Below are 18,572 nucleotides of genomic sequence, written 5' to 3' on the forward strand. Positions count from 1 at the left end.
AGCCTTGGTTCTACTTGAGCTTTCTTAGACGGCACGTGTTCGTGTACTGAATGAATGCTTGACGCGTCAGTTGTTTCGCTACAGGTGTAATCGGTCTCGATCTTTTCTTCGAGAGTTTGTATCAACTCTGTTAGAAGCTTTTCAAACTGATCTTTGTTTTTAAGTACTATTTTATTGATTCGCTGATCATATTTTTTCAGTGCAACCTTTGCGACCTTGCTTTGAATTGCTTGTTCTTCCGAAATTTGTATTGCTGTTCGAGTGGCTTTTTTCGTAAAACGTTCCACCTTTTTGTCAACGTTTACGATGTCCAATTGGACCTTGTCCACGTCTGTGCGTAATTGCTGCTGCCCTTGTGTTAGTACCTCCATTCTTTCTCTAGATTCTTTCGCGTCTTCGTTTATCTGAGTGATCTGACTATCAGTTCTGGCGATCCCTTCTTCCATCTGGATTTTAAACTGTTGGATTCGTGTATTAATCTCTTGTCTCAAGTTCTCATTATCCTGTTGGATCTGTGTCTTAATACCCTGATTCTGTTTCGTCATACTAGCGTTCATTTTTTGTAACATCTCCGTGATCGCGTCCTGTCCTGTAACACTACCTTCTGCTGAACTGTGCATTCTCGATCTATTGTTTTCCACTCGGCCAGTTGCGTCGTTTACTGGCCTACGCTGTGGCGTTTCTAAGTTTGACAACTGCAATAACCCGTGGTGTCTGTGTTGGGGACTAGTTGCGTTTGTCATTGAACCATTACGTGGCGCAAACAACTCCGCATTCTGCCCTCTCTGTTGTGTATGTCTTGTGTTTGCAGGTACAGTTGCGTCTGTTACGGAACCTTTTCGTGGCGCTCGTAACTCCGCAAAATTCTGTGTCTGCTGTTGGAGCATATTTAGAATGTGTACGATAGGTTCGACGTATTCTAAAGGTTCCCCCTCTTCCTCATTGTCTACTTCTCTTTGAACGTTAGCTAACTGCCGGTTCATTGACTGTATTGACGCTTATTCTGTCCCTGAATTTGCGGCAAACAAACGCGTTTCCTGTGCTAGTTTCGCTTCTAATCTTTGCCATTTCCTACGCGGGCTGTCTATTTCTGGCTCAGAATGTGCCCTACCTGGAATTTCATATTCTGGAAATTCGATGTTCTCATCCCTTCGATTCCCATCTGTCTGATCTGTCTCAATTTTATCCCAGTCTAACTGAGCCTGCTGATTCTGCAGCTCCCCGACTGTCCTATTCTATGATTCACCATCTGTCCTATTTTCAGGTTCACCTTCTGTCCTATTCTCAATAAGCTCGTTTACTTGCTGTCTATCTGGTTGATTCTCTCCCCTCTTGTCTACTTGCTGTCCCTCATGTAGCCTTTTGGCTTGTGCGCTCGTTAACATGGAAATTCTTTCTACACACCACAATCCTATGTACAAAACTGTACGACCACTTACCAGTTGGTTGAACCAACAACAACAAAAACGTCGTGACTTCTCGGCTAATGTTCTGTCTGCTCTGCTACAGTCTCCACTCTCAACCTGTGCGCTTGCAAAGGGAGGAAAATGTTATTTCTTAATTCTAATTTATATGATGCTGCGTCACACTGTGTCTCTTCGTCACTCTGCGTCTGTGACTATCACCTGAAAATTCTATGCCCTAACAGCTACACAAAAATAGTAAAAAATGCAAAATTTTTGAACACAACAACACACGCCCTTTTCCCTTACAATAATGCTTTCTTCACTACCTGTATCTATTCTGATCCCAATCTTTGCAAATAGCTATTTAATAGATGAAAGAAAGTTCTTCAAAGTGCTACTGCTGTGACCTGTTGTACCTAACTATCCTGACACTTTCCTATCCTGGCAGCTTACCTATTTTACCTATCCTGGCAGGTTACCTGTTTTACCTATCCTGGCAGGGTCGCCATTTTCTGTGCACGATGGATTAATCTGAGATGTACCCTTTACCCTGTGGCTCCTGCAAGATGCAATTTCCACCCACACACTACTACAGAAGTCAGACAGACGCTCCTAACGTTCTAAAGAGAAATGCCTGAAAAACTTTCAGCAATAAATATCTTCTGGAGTTGTCCACTGTAAGGAAATGACACAAAAATTCACAAAATTTCTTACATAACTACTGCGATACTTGGGTACTGGAGTAGTGCTAGTTAGTGTAAGAAAAACATGAAACTAAAGAAAGTTATTATTTATTTTGCAAAAATTCTGAGAATTGCAAGGACTCAATATAGAGAGTCTCATTTCGATTCGCTCTCGACAGAGGTGTTCTCCCAGTGAAGTACTGAGGAGAGACTTGTTCCTCGCTCCAAGAGCGACAATGGAATGGCCCCTCTCCATGCCAGACGTGAAGGGGTATATCTTTCGTTCTCTTCCATTACTCCTTCAGCTCAAGGCGTCAGAAATATCGTCTGCCAATCAGCATTGCTCTTCTAAAACGGGAGAATGACATTTCGTTTAAGGCGACCAATCCGGAAATCTGTAGTATCAGCGTTTGGCGTTTGCTGTCTCCCTGTGAAAATTTCTGAAACTGTGTGCTATGTGTAAAGAATGCATAGGCTGGCCGCTCCCACACAATGTAGCGGAATTTGCTTTTATGCTGAACACGGGGTCGCTCCTCCTTTCCCTCGGGCGAATGCTGTCTGCTCCACGGGCGGCCACCGTCCGACGTAGATGGGTTGGGACTGGCCTCCTGGCGTGCGGATGCCTCTCTCGAACTAAAAGCTGCTGTGACAGCCGTGTCTGGAATGTATGTGTGTACGCCAGCCTCGAGTATTTCAACCATGGTGCGCACTTGCGATTTATCAGTTATTTGCATATCGTTTACATGAATTCATACAACATTGACTTTACCTTATCGAGTTTGAGTTAGAATGAAGCGTCTTGATGTGTGGAATATGATTGTGAGGGCGGAATATGTAAGCAATGAATGTCAGGAGACCAAGATGTCTTACAATGGTCCTTACTTAATTGGCTTCCTCCACCTACTTGTTTCACCTGTTTACCCACTGGTTTGTTAATTCGTCTTTTAATTACATATGCTGACACTTTGGCTTTTTAGTAGGTACATTCAGCAATGCTTCCACCTTCTCCCTCTTCCAACTTGACTAACAAACAAAAGAATTTTTCTGCTTGCTAGCAATGCTTCTTTCCTCATAATAAACAATTTCAGTTCGGAAACACCAACAAATTCAGATCAGTGAAGTTTTGTGATGTCTTGCATCTTCAGATGTACATATTCGAAATAAAGTTTTTTGCTCTTGGAAGTCCCTTCACTTTCCCTCTCTGGCTCCCCTCTGCCACTAATGCTTCTCCTTCTCTTCATCTTCTTTCTTCTCTTCTTGCTTTTCGTCTTCTTTCTTCTCTGCTTCTCCTTTACTGGCATATCCTTTCACCTGAAAACATCTCCTTCTCTTCCGTCGATGCCAGTTTATCCTGCCACGTAAGGTAGCCGCGCAGTCAAAGGCGCCTTGAAACGGTTCGTGTGGCTTCCCCTGTCAGAGGTTCGAGTGCCCCCTAGCGCATGGGTGTGTGTGTTGTCCTTCGCGTAAGTTAGTTTAATTTGGATTAAGTAGTGTGTAAGCCTGGGGACCGATGACCTCAGCAGTTTGGTCCCATAGAAACTTACCATCACCACCAGTTTATCCTGTGGATGCCTCTTTATTTCTTACCATCACCACCAGTTTATCCTGTGGAAGCCTCTTCATTTCTGCATAATTTTCACCATCTATCCATTTGAGCCTGCTTCCTGTATTCAAGCATTGGACTTCCTCTACAGTTTTTACCCCTCCCCCCACCTTTCCCCCATTACAAAACTGACGATTCCTCGGTGGCTCATTGTGTGTCCTTTCAACCGATTCTTTCTTTTAGTAAAGCTGTGTCATAAATCACGTTTTTCCCCAATTCGATTCAGCACCCCATCACTTGGTGTTCGATCTACCCATTTAATCCTGAGCGTTCTTCAATATCACCACATTTCGGAGGCTTTTTTAATAAGCGACACCTTCTGAATACCATGAGTTGCACTTGAATTATTTATTTGCGAAACCGGGATTCGGGCGCATCACCTATCCTCAGTGTCAAATATCTCTGTACGTGCAAGTGCTAACAAAACCCATCCCATACGAAGTGTCAGTGACGATGGAGAAGGGTACATTTGAGGTAAAGCGACCAAGGTTCGGTGTCGACCGAGTCGAAAGCTAGAAGCGAAAATCGTTGTGACACCTCTTCTACTGCAAGTTCCTTGCTTTACATATTTTGAGAGGAATTGTTGTGGTCCAAAAGAAGAGAAAATGTCCTCGAAACATGAACTCTAAAGTTCATACCATAAAGGCTGTGAGCTTCTGCTAATTTTCCCTACTGTGAAACACAGCTCTTCTAATGAAAAAGTGCACATAGCTCGAGTTCGCTCGCAGCTCCGATTACAGACATACCCAACACCAGCCGTGGGCTCCCATATATGACGAAGTTTTTCATCTTCCTGTGCGTTAGTTCGACATTAGCCTCTCTTTTTCTGAATTCTCTTTGTTTCCAATTTAAAGTTATTGCTTATTCACTTACTAATTTTTGTCGGTAGGAATGTGAAATGTGAATAAACGTTACCAAATTTGCGTTGGGTGTAAAGCTACCAGACGATGCTGTGATATGAAGACCGGAACTGACTCAATACGACAGCAGACTAAAGTTGTCAGTGTTCAGGAACCGACATTAATCTACTTTACAAGTGCTCCTTAGATGATTTAGAGAGAGGTCTCAAAGACTTGCAGCACGGCTGTGATCTAGCAGTAAATACACTGTGTGTGAACATGTGTGTACTATGTAATGCCTTATCTGTAATGCCTTATGACAGTAATTACAATGACAATTAATAATGTAATGTAATTATAATAGCATGACTCATAATTCGAGTTCTGAACTTTTCCTCCTTCGCTTTTCCGATTTACAGTTTGAACTGTAGAGTAGAAGAATGCATCTTTACCTTACATCCGTTATCTATTTGTTTTCTATTCTTATTGCTCATCCTCCTTTCTCTTGTGTATTGTGTATTACTTCCGTTTCCCTATGATGTTTGTCTATGTTTGTGAGGATTTCAGACATCTTGCACCAAATTCCGTTTACTCTGCTTTTGCTAGATGTATAAGGTGAGTAGTTAATTAGAAAAAAAATCGGAGGCCTTAGAACTTGAATGCACCTTGTACATATTCTGAGAAAGCGTCTTGATTTTTTTTGTTAAGTCTTGATTACGTTATGAAGCCTAATGTTGAACTGCCTTTCAAGCACCTTCAGCTTCCCAAAAACCAATCTGATCGCCAAGTAACAGCTAGTAAATTTTGGTTTCATTACTCTTTATCTCCTCGATACCGTAGCAATACAAAATGTGGAGAAACCAGCTGCTAAACATTCACTGTGGAAAATAAACATACTTATTCCCATTCCTTTTTGTGTCTAAATGGCTGAATTTATTGGTTTCCACCAGATGCATGGTCTGAAGAGTTCACGGTCATAGAAACAGCGCGGAAATAAGTATGTAGCTATGCCCATTGATGGATAGTGTTAGACTTGTTGAAGTTTAATACATCGATTCCCGCTTTAAGTGTCTGAATATGATGCCTTGTGGCTTTAAGATGAAGTACAGCCAGTGACAAGTGGCACATACAAATATTACGATACACACTCCTGGAAATTGAAATAAGAACACCGTGAATTCATTGTCCCAGGAAGGGGAAACTTTATTGACACATTCCTGGGGTCAGATACATCACATGATCACACTGACAGAACCACAGGCACATAGATACAGGCAACAGAGCATGCACAATGTCGGCACTAGTACAGTGTATATCCACCTTTCGCAGCAATGCAGGCTGCTATTCTCCCATGGAGACGATCGTAGAGATGCTGGATGTAGTCCTGTGGAACGGCTTGCCATGCCATTTCCACCTGGCGCCTCAGTTGGACCAGCGTTCGTGCTGGACGTGCAGACCGCGTGAGACGACGCTTCATCCAGTCCCAAACATGCTCAATGGGGGACAGATCCGGAGATCTTGTTGCCCAGGGTAGTTGACTTACACCTTCTAGAGCACGTTGGGTGGCACGGGATACATGCGGACGTGCATTGTCCTGTTGGAACAGCAAATTCCCTTGCCGGTCTAGGAATGGTAGAACGATGGGTTCGATGACGGTTTGGATGTACCGTGCACTATTCAGTGTCCCCTCGACGATCACCAGTGGTGCACGGCCAGTGTAGGAGATCGCTCCCCACACCATGATGCCGGGTGTTGGCCCTGTGTGCCTCGGTCGTATGCAGTCCTGATTGTGGCGCTCACCTGCACGGCGCCAAACACGCATACGACCATCATTGGCACCAAGGCAGAAGCGACTCTCATCGCTGAAGACGACACGTTTCCATTCGTCCCTCCATTCACGCCTGTCGCGACACCACTGGAGGTGGGCTGCACGATGTTGGGGCGTGAGCGGAAGACGGCCTAACGGTGTGCGGGACCGTAGCCCAGCTTCATGGAGACGGTTGCGAATGGTCCTCGCCGATACCCCAGGAGCAACAGTGTCCCTAATTTGCTGGGAAGTGGCGGTGCGGTCCCCTACGGCACTGCGTAGGATCCTACGGTCTTGGCGTGCATCCGTGCGTCGCTGCGGTCCGGTCCCAGGTCGAAGGGCACGTGCACCTTCCGCCGACCACTGGCGACAACATCGATGTATTGTGGAGACCTCACGTCCCACGTGAAGCAATTCAGCGGTACGTCCACCCGGCCTCCCGCATGCCCACTATACGCCCTCGCTCAAAGTCCGTCAACTGCACATACGGTTCACGTCCACGCTGTCGCGGCATGCTACCAGTGTTAAAGACTGCGATGGAGCTCCGTACGCCACGGCAAACTGGTTGACACTGACGGCGGCGGTGCACAAATGCTGCGCAGCTAGCGCCATTCGACGGCCAACACCGCGGTTCCTGGTGTGTCCGCCGTGCCGTGCGTGTGATCATTGCTTGTACAGCCCTCTCGCAGTGTCCGGAGCAAGTATGGTGGGTCTGACACACCGGTGTCAATGTGTTCTTTTTTCTATTTCCAGGAGTGTATTACGATATAAAAGTAATGAAAAAGGTGTAAATGGTTTTTACGTTTCATTGTGAAAAATTCATCTGCGTATTTTTCTGGGTGCTAGGATGTTGACTAATTTGTCACATGTTGCTTTTCTTTGATGCTGATGCAGCCAGTGTGGACTGTGTTGCAGCGCGTGCTGCTAGAGCACCCGTGCGGCGTGGGCGAGTCGGTGACGGTGATCCTGCACGACGTCAGCCACGAGGACATGCGCCGCCTGCTGGACCTCGTCTACACTGGAAGCACAGAAGTGCCGGGCCACGACTTGTCGCGCTTCCTGTGCACCGCCAAGGCGCTCGATCTCAGGCTACTGGGGTCGGCCGCACTGCGGGTTTGTGAAGTTGCCGCCTCACCCACCGCAGGAACCTACAGAGAACGGCCTCCCACCACCACCCCCTCCGACCCCTCATCATTCCCAGAAACAACGTCAGACTGTGTAGTGCCGTCTCCAAAGGAGCCTTCCCTGCCACACAGCCAGTCTCTGCTGATGGCCCCACAACTTCGTGACCCCGACTCTGCAGACCACTTGCTGCAGGCGCCGTCTACTGGTCCGCCTATGCCACCCCCTGCGTGTCAGAGCCTTCTAACGCCATCCTCCCCGCCGCCCACAACTGCCCACAGCTCCACCCAGGCTGCCGTCCAACCCACGATGCAGGTGCAGCTGTTGAAGAATTGCCACTTCTTCACTCCGCCACCCACCGTCGTGGAGAAGTCGCCCTGGACCACGAGCGTGAGCCAACACATCCAACCCTGGATGCCACCAGATGATAGACCAGTACAGGTGTGGCCTTTCACCTGAACTCTCACACTTTGATTACTAGTGCTAATCTCATGGGTACAAAAAGGTGCTGGGATCATTGTAACTAGTGAAAACAGCCCTTTAATGCATGATATCCGTTTATCCTTTTATCTTCATCCATAATTTAACAACAGTTTCCAGGGTGCTGTCTCCAAGCAACTTCCATATTTTCCTATCAAAATGAACACTATTATTCATGACATAATACAATGATCTTGCTGTCATTGCAGTGTCTATCTTTATCTACATCTATATCCATTATCTGCTAACCACTGCGAAAATCATGGGAGAGAGTACTTCCCACTAGACCAGTTGCTGCAGCCACTTCCCAATCTATTCAGGCACAGAACATGGGACGAATGATTGTCTAAACAGCTTTGTACACGTAGTAATTAGCCTGCTATTGTCCTCATGATGCCTACAGTACCGATACATGTGCTATTGTCCTCATGATGCCTACAGTACCGATACATGTGCACTTAGTATATTTCTACATCTTGAGACTCCGTAAGTAGGCTTCCTTGGGATAGTTTGCATCAATTCTGGTGCTTGCCACCTCACTTTCTTCAGCATTTTATTCAATATACTCTGTTTATTATAAATAGTATGGGTGCTAAAAAGACGTATTTGGAGGCATCTGCGAGTCACGCTGACTAACGTCTAGCAAAGTAAAGGAATTGTCTACCTTGGGCGAAATAAAACCTTTGACAGACGAAGCAAATAGGACATAGAAAGCAGACTATCATAGGCAAAGAAGTATCCCTCGCTAATAGAAGTCTACTATTATCAAACATTTATCTTAATTTGAGGAAGACATTTCTCAGGATGTTCATCTGCACCATTCTACGGAAATGAATTATGGAGTGAGACAAAACCGAAAAGAAGAGAATCTAAACTTTTATATAAAACTGTCAAGTGATTCGAAGCTGCTGCAGATGGGTGTTTTGGGAGGGCTCCCCAGAGTTATGTACCAGGGATTCCAAAGGTACCTCAAGTACCTTCGTCTCTGATGGATAGGGCCTCCTCTACAGCAGGTATGGGATCTGTTACTACTCGTCCACTTAGTTGTATGTGTCGTATCAGTGATCGGGGTAGGTACCCTGTGCAGGGTATACAGAACTCTGAATGTTACTCCATTCCCCTAACCAACAATATTAAGGTGAAGACTACCACTGAAACCAGAGCTGAGCTACTGAGATTTATTTCATCTGTTGGGAAACGGTCGTCCGGAGTGACCGAGCGGTTCTAGGCGCTTCAATCCGGAACCGCACGACCGCTATGGTCACAGGTTCGATCCTGCCTCGGGCATGGATGTGTGTGATGTCCTTAGGTTAGTTAGGTTTAAGTAGTTCAAAGTTCTAGGGGACTGATCACCTCAGAAGTTAAGTCCCATAGTGTTCAGAGCCATTTTTTTTCGGTTGGGAAACCTGCTATGTCCTGTGTCAAACGAAGAAAAATGCAGAACAGTCAGCGCCTATTAACTGTCACCAGTACAAATGTACAGCAAATAATGACAACCCCTTGGGGAAATTACAACAATTGATGGAAAGGAACACCAGATGCACTCATTATAGATGCCCATGGGTCTCATCCAACATTTTGAAAATGTTATTCCAGCAACCACTGAGGGAACAATGTGCAAGCAATTGCGGATTTTAGTGAATTATGGAACAAAAAAATGCCTGTACACTGTCATACCCAGATTACTCCAGTGACTGGCAGAGGAGGTTAAGATGCGTAATGGTGCTGACCCATTACTGCTACAGGGACAAATTAGGCATGAACGATGGCATCATTGATGACAATATGCGACACTGCCAAATTTCTCAATCCACTCCTCACAACACCACTGTGAGATAATAGGCCAGTTGCCCCATGTGGAAAATGGAGAGAAATTCGAAAATATAAGATGGCACATTTAATCAATTCTCTTGAGTATAAAATCGGCAATGGCGGACGTAGACCACTAATCTTGCTAGTTTTTCTCTGGCTATATGACGTCAGAATTCAAGATGGCGATCCAAAATTTCATACCCTGATGAAGTTGCAGCCTGTGTGGTTTCCAGGTCATTTGTGCTAAGAATGGAAGCCAAGTTGGCGATCCTAGATGGTCACTTATCCTAGAGAGTTTTCCCAAGCTCTATAGCATCAGAAACCAAGATGCTGAGATGTTGAACTGGGGATTGGTGCAGCATGCATGGTTGCCAGCTCACTATTGAATCCTTGATGGCTAAGCAAGATGACTGCATGTTCTTTTGTGTTTTCCGCAGCCCTATGATGTCAGAATCAAAGATGGTTAGTCTGGGGATACTGGAGAAGTAGACATGGCTGCCAGATCAATTGGGTGTAGGTATACAATCCAAGATGATGTGCATGGGGAAACTGGTATGGCCAATATGGTTGTTGGGTTTCATGTGTTCTCAGTATAAAATGAAGGGCATCGTCTAATTTTAAAATTTGTGATGACAAGAAGCTTGCATGTTAAAACAACTTCCCAAAACCAAGATGATATTCCACTTGTGCTGTTTAAGCAATTTTGGCCTAAAGTTTAGAATCCCAGGAGCTGCCTTGCCCTAAGTTTATAACTGTGTTCTGTTAAAATATTTACAGTAGGATAGGAAGAGAACAGTTGTGTCTTCACTTAAAAAATGCAGTAGAGCTTCGTTGGTGGTTGTAGTGTTATAAAAAAATATAGTGTTGAAGATACAATGGAATTTTGTGTGTAACTTGGCAACAGAATCAGAGATTGATCGTACTGTCTTATCGTTACAAGTCACTGTAATGATTATTTCACCTGATAAATATTTTTAAATACCTGACAATTTTTGGACATAGAGCAGCAGATTAATTTATTTGAGATTGGTAGGAAGCAACATTATCATTTCCGCGCGTTTTCATGCCCAGTCCACGTTCCTGATCCGCGCCTGTAGGCAGCGGTGTAAACCGTTAAAAGCCTTACGCAAATGCAGATGTATACTCTGTGAAACAATGAATCTATTATTTTTTATCTTTGACGCTCCTGCGCGTATCGATTAATTATATAAAAAGAATTCTGTTGTTTCAAGACAAATGAGGCCTTGAACGCTTCATCTTTTACTGTTTGTATTCCATGAAAGGAAGACGCGGACTTGTTGCGTTCCACAATCTGTGTTTTATAATTTGTGATAAATATTCTGTAAATCTGCTAATTATCTTGTCAATCAGAGAAAATATATGTTTATGTAATTAATTACGAGCAGGTACCGTCAAGAAGACATTTATCTCAAGTATTGCCTGTTATGTGCTAAGCTTTTGTTAATACGCATCAATTTTAATTGTAATATAAAAAGGTACGTAGCATTAAAAAGCGTGTGTCATATATGAAGTGTGCTTATTTAGACAAATTATCCTTACTTATCTACATCTCCTCATTACAACTTGAATGTTAATCATTTTGCATCAGTTTATCTCCAGAAATTACAATCACGCTGATGAACCGTACGCAACATTGAGGCAGGAAGAACATTATCGTTTTCCTATCATTTCTGAATCAATCCTTTTTAATTGTGTAGTTTTGTTTTTATTTTAAAATCAGTAAATCTTTTGGTCCCTTAGTGTCGATCCGGGTATGACTGCATCATGGTCACGAAAACGCTCGGAAATGATTATGTTGCTTCCTACTAATCTCAAATAAATTAATCTGCTGCTCAATATCCAAAGAACGTCAGATATTAAAAACGTATTTATCAGGTGAAATAATCATTACAGTGACTTTTTACGATAAGACAATACAATCAATCTCTGATCCTGTTGCCAACTTACACACACCATTTCATTATATCTTCAACACTATATTTTTTATGACACTACATGGTCACAGAATCTGCAACATACCAGCGCCATGTCAGAGAGGGTCATCAGCCAACTGACAGCTGCCATGGAATGGGCAGGCCAACATACCCAGTTTTCTGCTGCTGAGCACAAGCCTGGCAGTGGGTACCACTAGCCGTGAGTCAGCCACCAAGAGAGCTGCATGTCAGCAGCTGATTGCCCCCACAGACCATCCCATGCCATCACAGACCCTCAGAACATAGTCGCAAGTTTAAAACCAAAGAATTCACTAGCCCTAAATTACAAATTGCAGGAAATTCAATATCCGGTACGCTAGTTACGATCTCCACCGCTAGCATGATGTTTGTGATGGTACTGCAGTCACACTCAACACATCCCTGATGCCAGAACACATGTGAGCATAGTTAAAATGGCGGTGAAATCTGAAAATGTAAGAAGCACACATATGCTTTTGCCCAAAGTGATAAAAGTCAGAAAATTTCAAATTGTCCTAAGTTTAAAATGACATTTGTTGTGCAACAGCCAATTCTTACATCACTCCACCACAACATCATGTTATTTCTAGTGGCCTCAGATGAAATTCAAAACCCACACAAGTACATTCATTCTCTAGTGAGAATTTGTGCAGTGGCATAGGAGGCAATAGGTTCATGAATATTGTTTTACAATGAAATTAATCTGTGGAGGTTTGGCTGCTGTTAAACAAGCAGGTCTCACCAATATCTGACACCCATCTCTGTCAAAAAAATGATTGAAGTTATACACACGAGGCATGTGTCAACCATCTTTGAGAGCTAAACATGTATATATGAAGTGAAAAGTCGACCTTCATCCATGACAATGATACAAATAGATGCAATGAAAAGTTCAAACATATTAGGAGAGTATATACGAAGACAGTAACTTGTTCTCAAAAGAACAGTTACTGTTGATGACTGTGCAGTTTTCCCTGGTATAAATGATGACGAACTGAAAACCTCAGCTGCCGACAGGTGTTGTTGATATACCTCGATGTGGACAGCTGAAAATGTGTGCCCCGACCAGGACTCGAACCCGGGATCTCCTGCTTACATGGCGGACGCTCTATCCATCTGAGCCATCGAGGACACAGGTGAATAGCGCGACTGCAGGGACTTATCCCTTGCACGCTTCCCGTGAGACTCACATTCCCAACTGTCCACAATTCTACATATGTATTGTACCTTATAGACAATTGCCCACCCACTCATTACTCGCGCACGCTTTGGCGATTCCCGTAAGAGTTTGGGCAACCTGTGCACATTCGCACAGATGAGGGAAGTTAAAGGCACAGACTGTGCATTGATGGTGGACTTAAAATCTGTGCTAATGTGAAGTTGCCCATTGGGTTTTCTGACTGCGATGAGAGGTGACGCCAGATGACTGGTGGAGATGCGAGCGATATCCCCCACGTCCTGCATAAATCTCAACTCTGCCATAGATCCCTCTTGAATTATGTGGAGGGCGTCTTGTGCTTTGAAAAATCGAGGATGGGTGTCGTCTTTCGAGGTGATGTGGGCACAAAAGCCTCTCGCTATACCCAGAGAATCCTCAAAAAGCTGGTGGTATTTGTTACAGAGCTTCATTGCTGTCATGGAGTACGTGGGTGTTGATTGTTATCACTTTATCAGAGATCTGGAGGCCAAAGATGTCAAAGGCGATGAGGCTGATAATATTAGGACTGTTGTAAGAATGAAGCACTGTGACTGGAACTGTCATAGATGTAACTAAGTACTGCGTCTGTAGGAGGAAAGGACTAGGATGGCGATGCGATCTCCGTTGTACCTGGTGACAGCCTGTGTCGGAGCTTCGGGCTGTGCAGAATTGAGCTTTTTTTAACGTGCACTTACTGGTCATCGTCAAAGAAGCCACAGCACGCAGTTGGAATTGGACATCCTGAAAAGTTTCTTTGGCTTACATACAAAAACAGAGGGACACTGGTTGACGACCGACAACATGGACCGATTCCTGCCTAGTGGAAAAAATGTAGGAGTTCTGAACCAGGAATGACTCGTCAGTAATCGAATGGTTCAGGGTGCGACATCGTCGACATCGGCCTGATGGTCTTGTATTGTCTCAGAGCCATGGCTGACTGTGGGAAAAGGCGGGTCCCACAATTTATGCCATGGGCATGCCGTATGTTGACGAAAGAGTTCACGGGTGAACAGCCGGGTGTTAGTGTCCAATGGGCACAATATTTCGGCAAGCGACCACGTTGTCATCATCAAGTGCACTGTCAAACTGACCGCCGAGGCGTGGCGCCGAGTTTTTATCTCCTATATTCCCCCCCACCCCCATTCCAGGTGAGTACTGGGGCAACCTGTGTGTGAATGCACTCTCCATTGTTGCCAAATTTATTCAAGATGGCGGCGATGACGTCATACAAGATGGTGGCATGTAGACTTGGCAGCAGCACATGGCGTCATCCAAGATGGCAGATTTTGGCGGGAAAATAAGGCAATTGTGCTATGTCCACTAACCTAACCCTCCAGTAAAATGTCAGGAAATTTGAATTCAAACAGGATAATGCATGCAAAACCGTACTTGTCTTTATTATTATTCATTATCATTTATTATTATTTATTATTATTTGTATCATGCACGTGTGTATGCAGTCCAGCTGGCTTAGTTCACATCTCAACCACTACATAGCACCACCATGACGTCATTCAAGATGGCGGATTCTGGCGGGGAGAAAGCCGATTGGGACACATCCACTCAACTACCGTAACGACCTTACATGCTCCTGCACATTCAGTCTTTGCTGAGCTGCCGTTGTCAAACCATGTTCATGTGTTTGATCATCGAGACGAATGTGGGTGATATTGCAGCATTCAATAGCTGCATTTCATGTAGACATTCGAGGGAGGACTGTAGCCACAGTTCACTACATGGAAGCGTATGATAATGGAGGAGTGTTGAAGGAATAAGTACAAGAATTTTGTTCAGCAGTTTTCGGCAATGTAGAGGGATGGAGCCAGGATGCATCCTGTAACCAGCATATGCTCATGCGCATGCACAAACTGCAGAGATATTAACCATCAAGCATTCACTCTTCCAAAACGCAAGATGTCAATTCGCTTTGGTCTAAACATATTCGTATACTCCGTATACACCATTGAAGACCATCCTGCAGAATGTGTTCTATCAATGAGTTATTGGTGTTTGACCATGACGAGTTTAACAGCTGTGTAGTTTGCAAGCATACAGCCGAGGACTGCCTCCATAGCCTCCTACATGTGTAATTGAAGTGCTCATTAATGCTCAAACATATGAACAAAAATACTGTCCTCCAAATAAATTCTTTGCAGCGAGATGCTATAAAAATGCATTACCCATCTCATGGAAACATTTGCTAGTGTTGGAACTGCTTGCCTTTTCTAAAGTGTACATATAAGCTCCCAGCCCAGAAGAGACGACTGCCTCTCATCCAGCAGAGCGAAGAACTGATCTAGTTCACGAGTTCACCGCTAGAGTACACTTCGATAGGTCATGTGGTCACATCATTCAGCCAATAGGAGCACAGCATCATGATGACACAAGTGGCTTGTATATAAGGAGGACTCGATCTTTGTGTCAGTCAGTCAGTCAAGGTGAAGCGTCACTCGCTGCAGCAGTATAGGAGGAAGAAGCAGCAGAAAAGTAAGTCCCAAAATTATTATTATTATTTTTTCTGTGCCAACGGCATATTATGCTTATGAATATTCGTCTTTGTCCTGTAGCTGCACCCGTGACGTCAGCATCAGTAGGTTCCAACCTGTCCCAGTCCTGTCCTGTAGCTCCACTCGTGGCGTCAGCCCCGGTCCACTCACGTGAAGACTGCGGACTCGTCCACGCAGGATCCTGTAGCGCAGCTTCTCAGCATGCTGGAGCAGGATAGCGAGGTGTTAATGTCGGTGCCGGAGGCTATGCTTGATGGAGCTCCACAGTACTGGGCTCCTTCGTATGCACCATCCATTGATCATCGGCCAAGAGACCTGCCGCCATCAGTGCAAGAACAGCAGGCTAACCGCGCTGGTGTGGATGTCGTCAATGAGAAGATACCGATCGCCAGTGCACCTCAACCTTTACTATTCGCCTCAAGCTATGTGTTAACAGTTAGTGCTTCAAAACGTCTTCATGTAGGACTTGAAGTTTCACAATATGCTAGCTTGTCAACTGTTTTAGTGCTGGAAAATGTGGTCAAAAATACACTCCTGGAAATTGAAATAAGAACACCGTGAATTCATAGTCCCAGGAAGGGGAAACTTTATTGACACATTCCTGGGGTCAGATACATCACATGATCACACTGACAGAACCACAGGCACATAGACACAGGCAACAGAGCATGCACAATGTCGGCACTAGTACAGTGTATATCCACCTTTCGCAGCAATGCAGGCTGCTATTCTCCCATGGAGACGATCGTAGAGATGCTGGATGTAGTCCTGTGGAACGGCTTGCCATGCCATTTCCACCTGGCGCCTCAGTTGGACCAGCGTTCGTGCTGGACGTGCAGACCGCGTGAGACGACGCTTCATTCAGTCCCAAACATGCTCAATGGGGGACAGATCCGGAGATCTTGCTGGCCAGGGTAGTTGACTTACACCTTCTAGAGCACGTTGGGTGGCACGGGATACATGCGGACGTGCATTGTCCTGTTGGAACAGCAAGTTCCCTTGCCGGTCTAGGAATGGTAGAACGATGGGTTCGATGACGGTTTGGATGTACCGTGCACTATTCAGTGTCCCCTCGACGATCACCAGTGGTGTACGGCCAGTGTAGGAGATCGCTCCCCACACCATGATGCCGGGTGTTGGCCCTGTGTGCCTCGGTCGTATGCAGTCCTGATTGTGGCGCTCACCTGCACGGCGCCAAACACGCATACGACCATCATTGGCACCAAGGCAGAAGCGACTCTCATCGCTGAAGACGACACGTCTCCATTCGTCCCTCCATTCACGCCTGTCGCGACACCACTGGAGGCGGGCTGCACGATGTTGGGGCGTGAGCGGAAGACGGCCTAACGGTGTGCGGGACCGTAGCCCAGCTTCATGGAGACGGTTGCGAATGGTCCTCGCCGATACCCCAGGAGCAACAGTGTCCCTAATTTGCTGGGAAGTGGCGGTGCGGTCCCCTACGGCACTGCATAGGATCCTACGGTCTTGGCGTGCATCCGTGCGTCGCTGCGGTCCGGTCCCAAGTCGACGGGCACGTGCACCTTCCGCCGACCACTGGCGACAACATCGATGTACTGTGGAGACCTCACGCCCCACGTGTTGAGCAATTCGGCGGTACGTCCACCCGGCCTCCGGCATGCCCACTATACGCCCTCGCTCAAAGTCCGTCAACTGCACATACGGATCACGTCCACGCTGTCGCGGCATGCTACCAGTGTTAAAGACTGCGATGGAGCTCCGTATGCCACGGCAAACTGGCTGACACTGACGGCGGCGGTGCACAAATGCTGCGCAGCTAGCGCCATTCGACGGCCAACACCGCGGTTCCTGGTGTGTCCGCTGTGCCGTGCGTGTGATCATTGCTTGTACAGCCCTCTCGCAGTGTCCGGAGCAAGTATGGTGGGTCTGACACACCGGTGTCAATGTGTTCTTTTTTCCATTTCCAGGAGTGTATTAAAGCGAAATTTTCTGACTACGAGTGGCATGAACTGTGTCGTGTAAAAACAGAGATCAAGAAACATATGACTACCGAATATTATCCATCCCACTCCTACCAGGACATGTACTGTGGCACATGTATGATGATGCTACACTAAGAATTAAAAGTGCGGGCGGTTATAGTATATTCATGTAGCATTCGACTGTTGATAACTTGTACAATGTAGACATGGCTGTAACTAGTATGATAGAGAGACTAAATAGGTCGTGTCCATATGTTCAAGCAGTATACAGTGATACCATTAACTGGCTTCACACATGTAGCATCCACATAGAAGATATAGAACATTGTTTTAGTACTTGTGTAACACCAGTGCCCAAATCTTGTGCTATTCCTCGAATAGGTGTTGAAAATGTTTTAGTCAGATTAACTGATGGAATACCGGACTATTGCAATGCACCAATAACATTACGAGATATACGTGCTGAATTTGAAGTGTAAAAAAAGCAGCTATTTTCCAAATACTGTACTTCTGCTGCACCGTTTAAAAAACAATCAAGTAATTTTTTCTCATGCTGAACATAGTTGTAAATATTTTAATAAATAAATACATTTATAATATTAAATTTGTGGTTGTGCTTTTATTTGTCAAGACAAAATGTTACCTACGTTAATCTATACGACACCCTTCCCTTTAAATATACCACTTGGAGTTCATTCTATAATGTAGCCGTTGTAGCTCAGTTGGTAAAGTGACTGCGCTATAGTGGCTACACACACACATATTGTTTATCATATAAAAGCCTATTGCACGCCAGGACCTAGCACAGTAGATATCATGGCAGGCTGGGTGAAGCAACCTCACCGCGTCCTGTGATGATGACCAAGACCAGAAGACCAATAAGAATGGACCACTCCTTCCTGACAGCATACGAGCGATAATTGTAGGCCCTTCCAACTGTGGTAAGACAAATGTCCTCATGGCTCTGTTAACGCACATAGAGTCCGCTTGGAGCACCTTTTCGTCTTTTCGAAAACACTCATTCAGCCCAAGTACCAGTTAGTGAAGAAAATATTTGATGGTGTAGATGGTGTAACGTACCGAGCATTCAGTGAAAGCGACGACATCCCCCTACCTGAGGAGGTAAAGCCTAACACTGTCTTCATATTTGACGATGTCGCTGTTGAAAAGCAAGATAAAAT

The 18,572-nt window shown here is 45.1% G+C and overlaps 1 protein-coding gene across 1 annotated transcript in view; it reads left to right on the top strand.

Moving 5' to 3' along the window:
- LOC126095332 (protein bric-a-brac 1-like) overlaps positions 1–7,919 on the top strand; it is a 51,589-nt gene extending 43,670 nt beyond the window's left edge. The window contains exon 3 of the mRNA XM_049910137.1: positions 7,254–7,919. Within this exon, the coding sequence (XP_049766094.1) occupies positions 7,254–7,919 (666 nt within the window). The remainder of the gene's footprint in view (positions 1–7,253) is intronic.
- The last annotated feature ends 10,653 nt before the right edge of the window (positions 7,920–18,572 follow it).

The sequence above is a fragment of the Schistocerca cancellata genome, chromosome 8 (assembly GCF_023864275.1).
Source record: "Schistocerca cancellata isolate TAMUIC-IGC-003103 chromosome 8, iqSchCanc2.1, whole genome shotgun sequence".
In the NCBI taxonomy this organism is placed as follows: domain Eukaryota; kingdom Metazoa; phylum Arthropoda; class Insecta; order Orthoptera; family Acrididae; genus Schistocerca; species Schistocerca cancellata.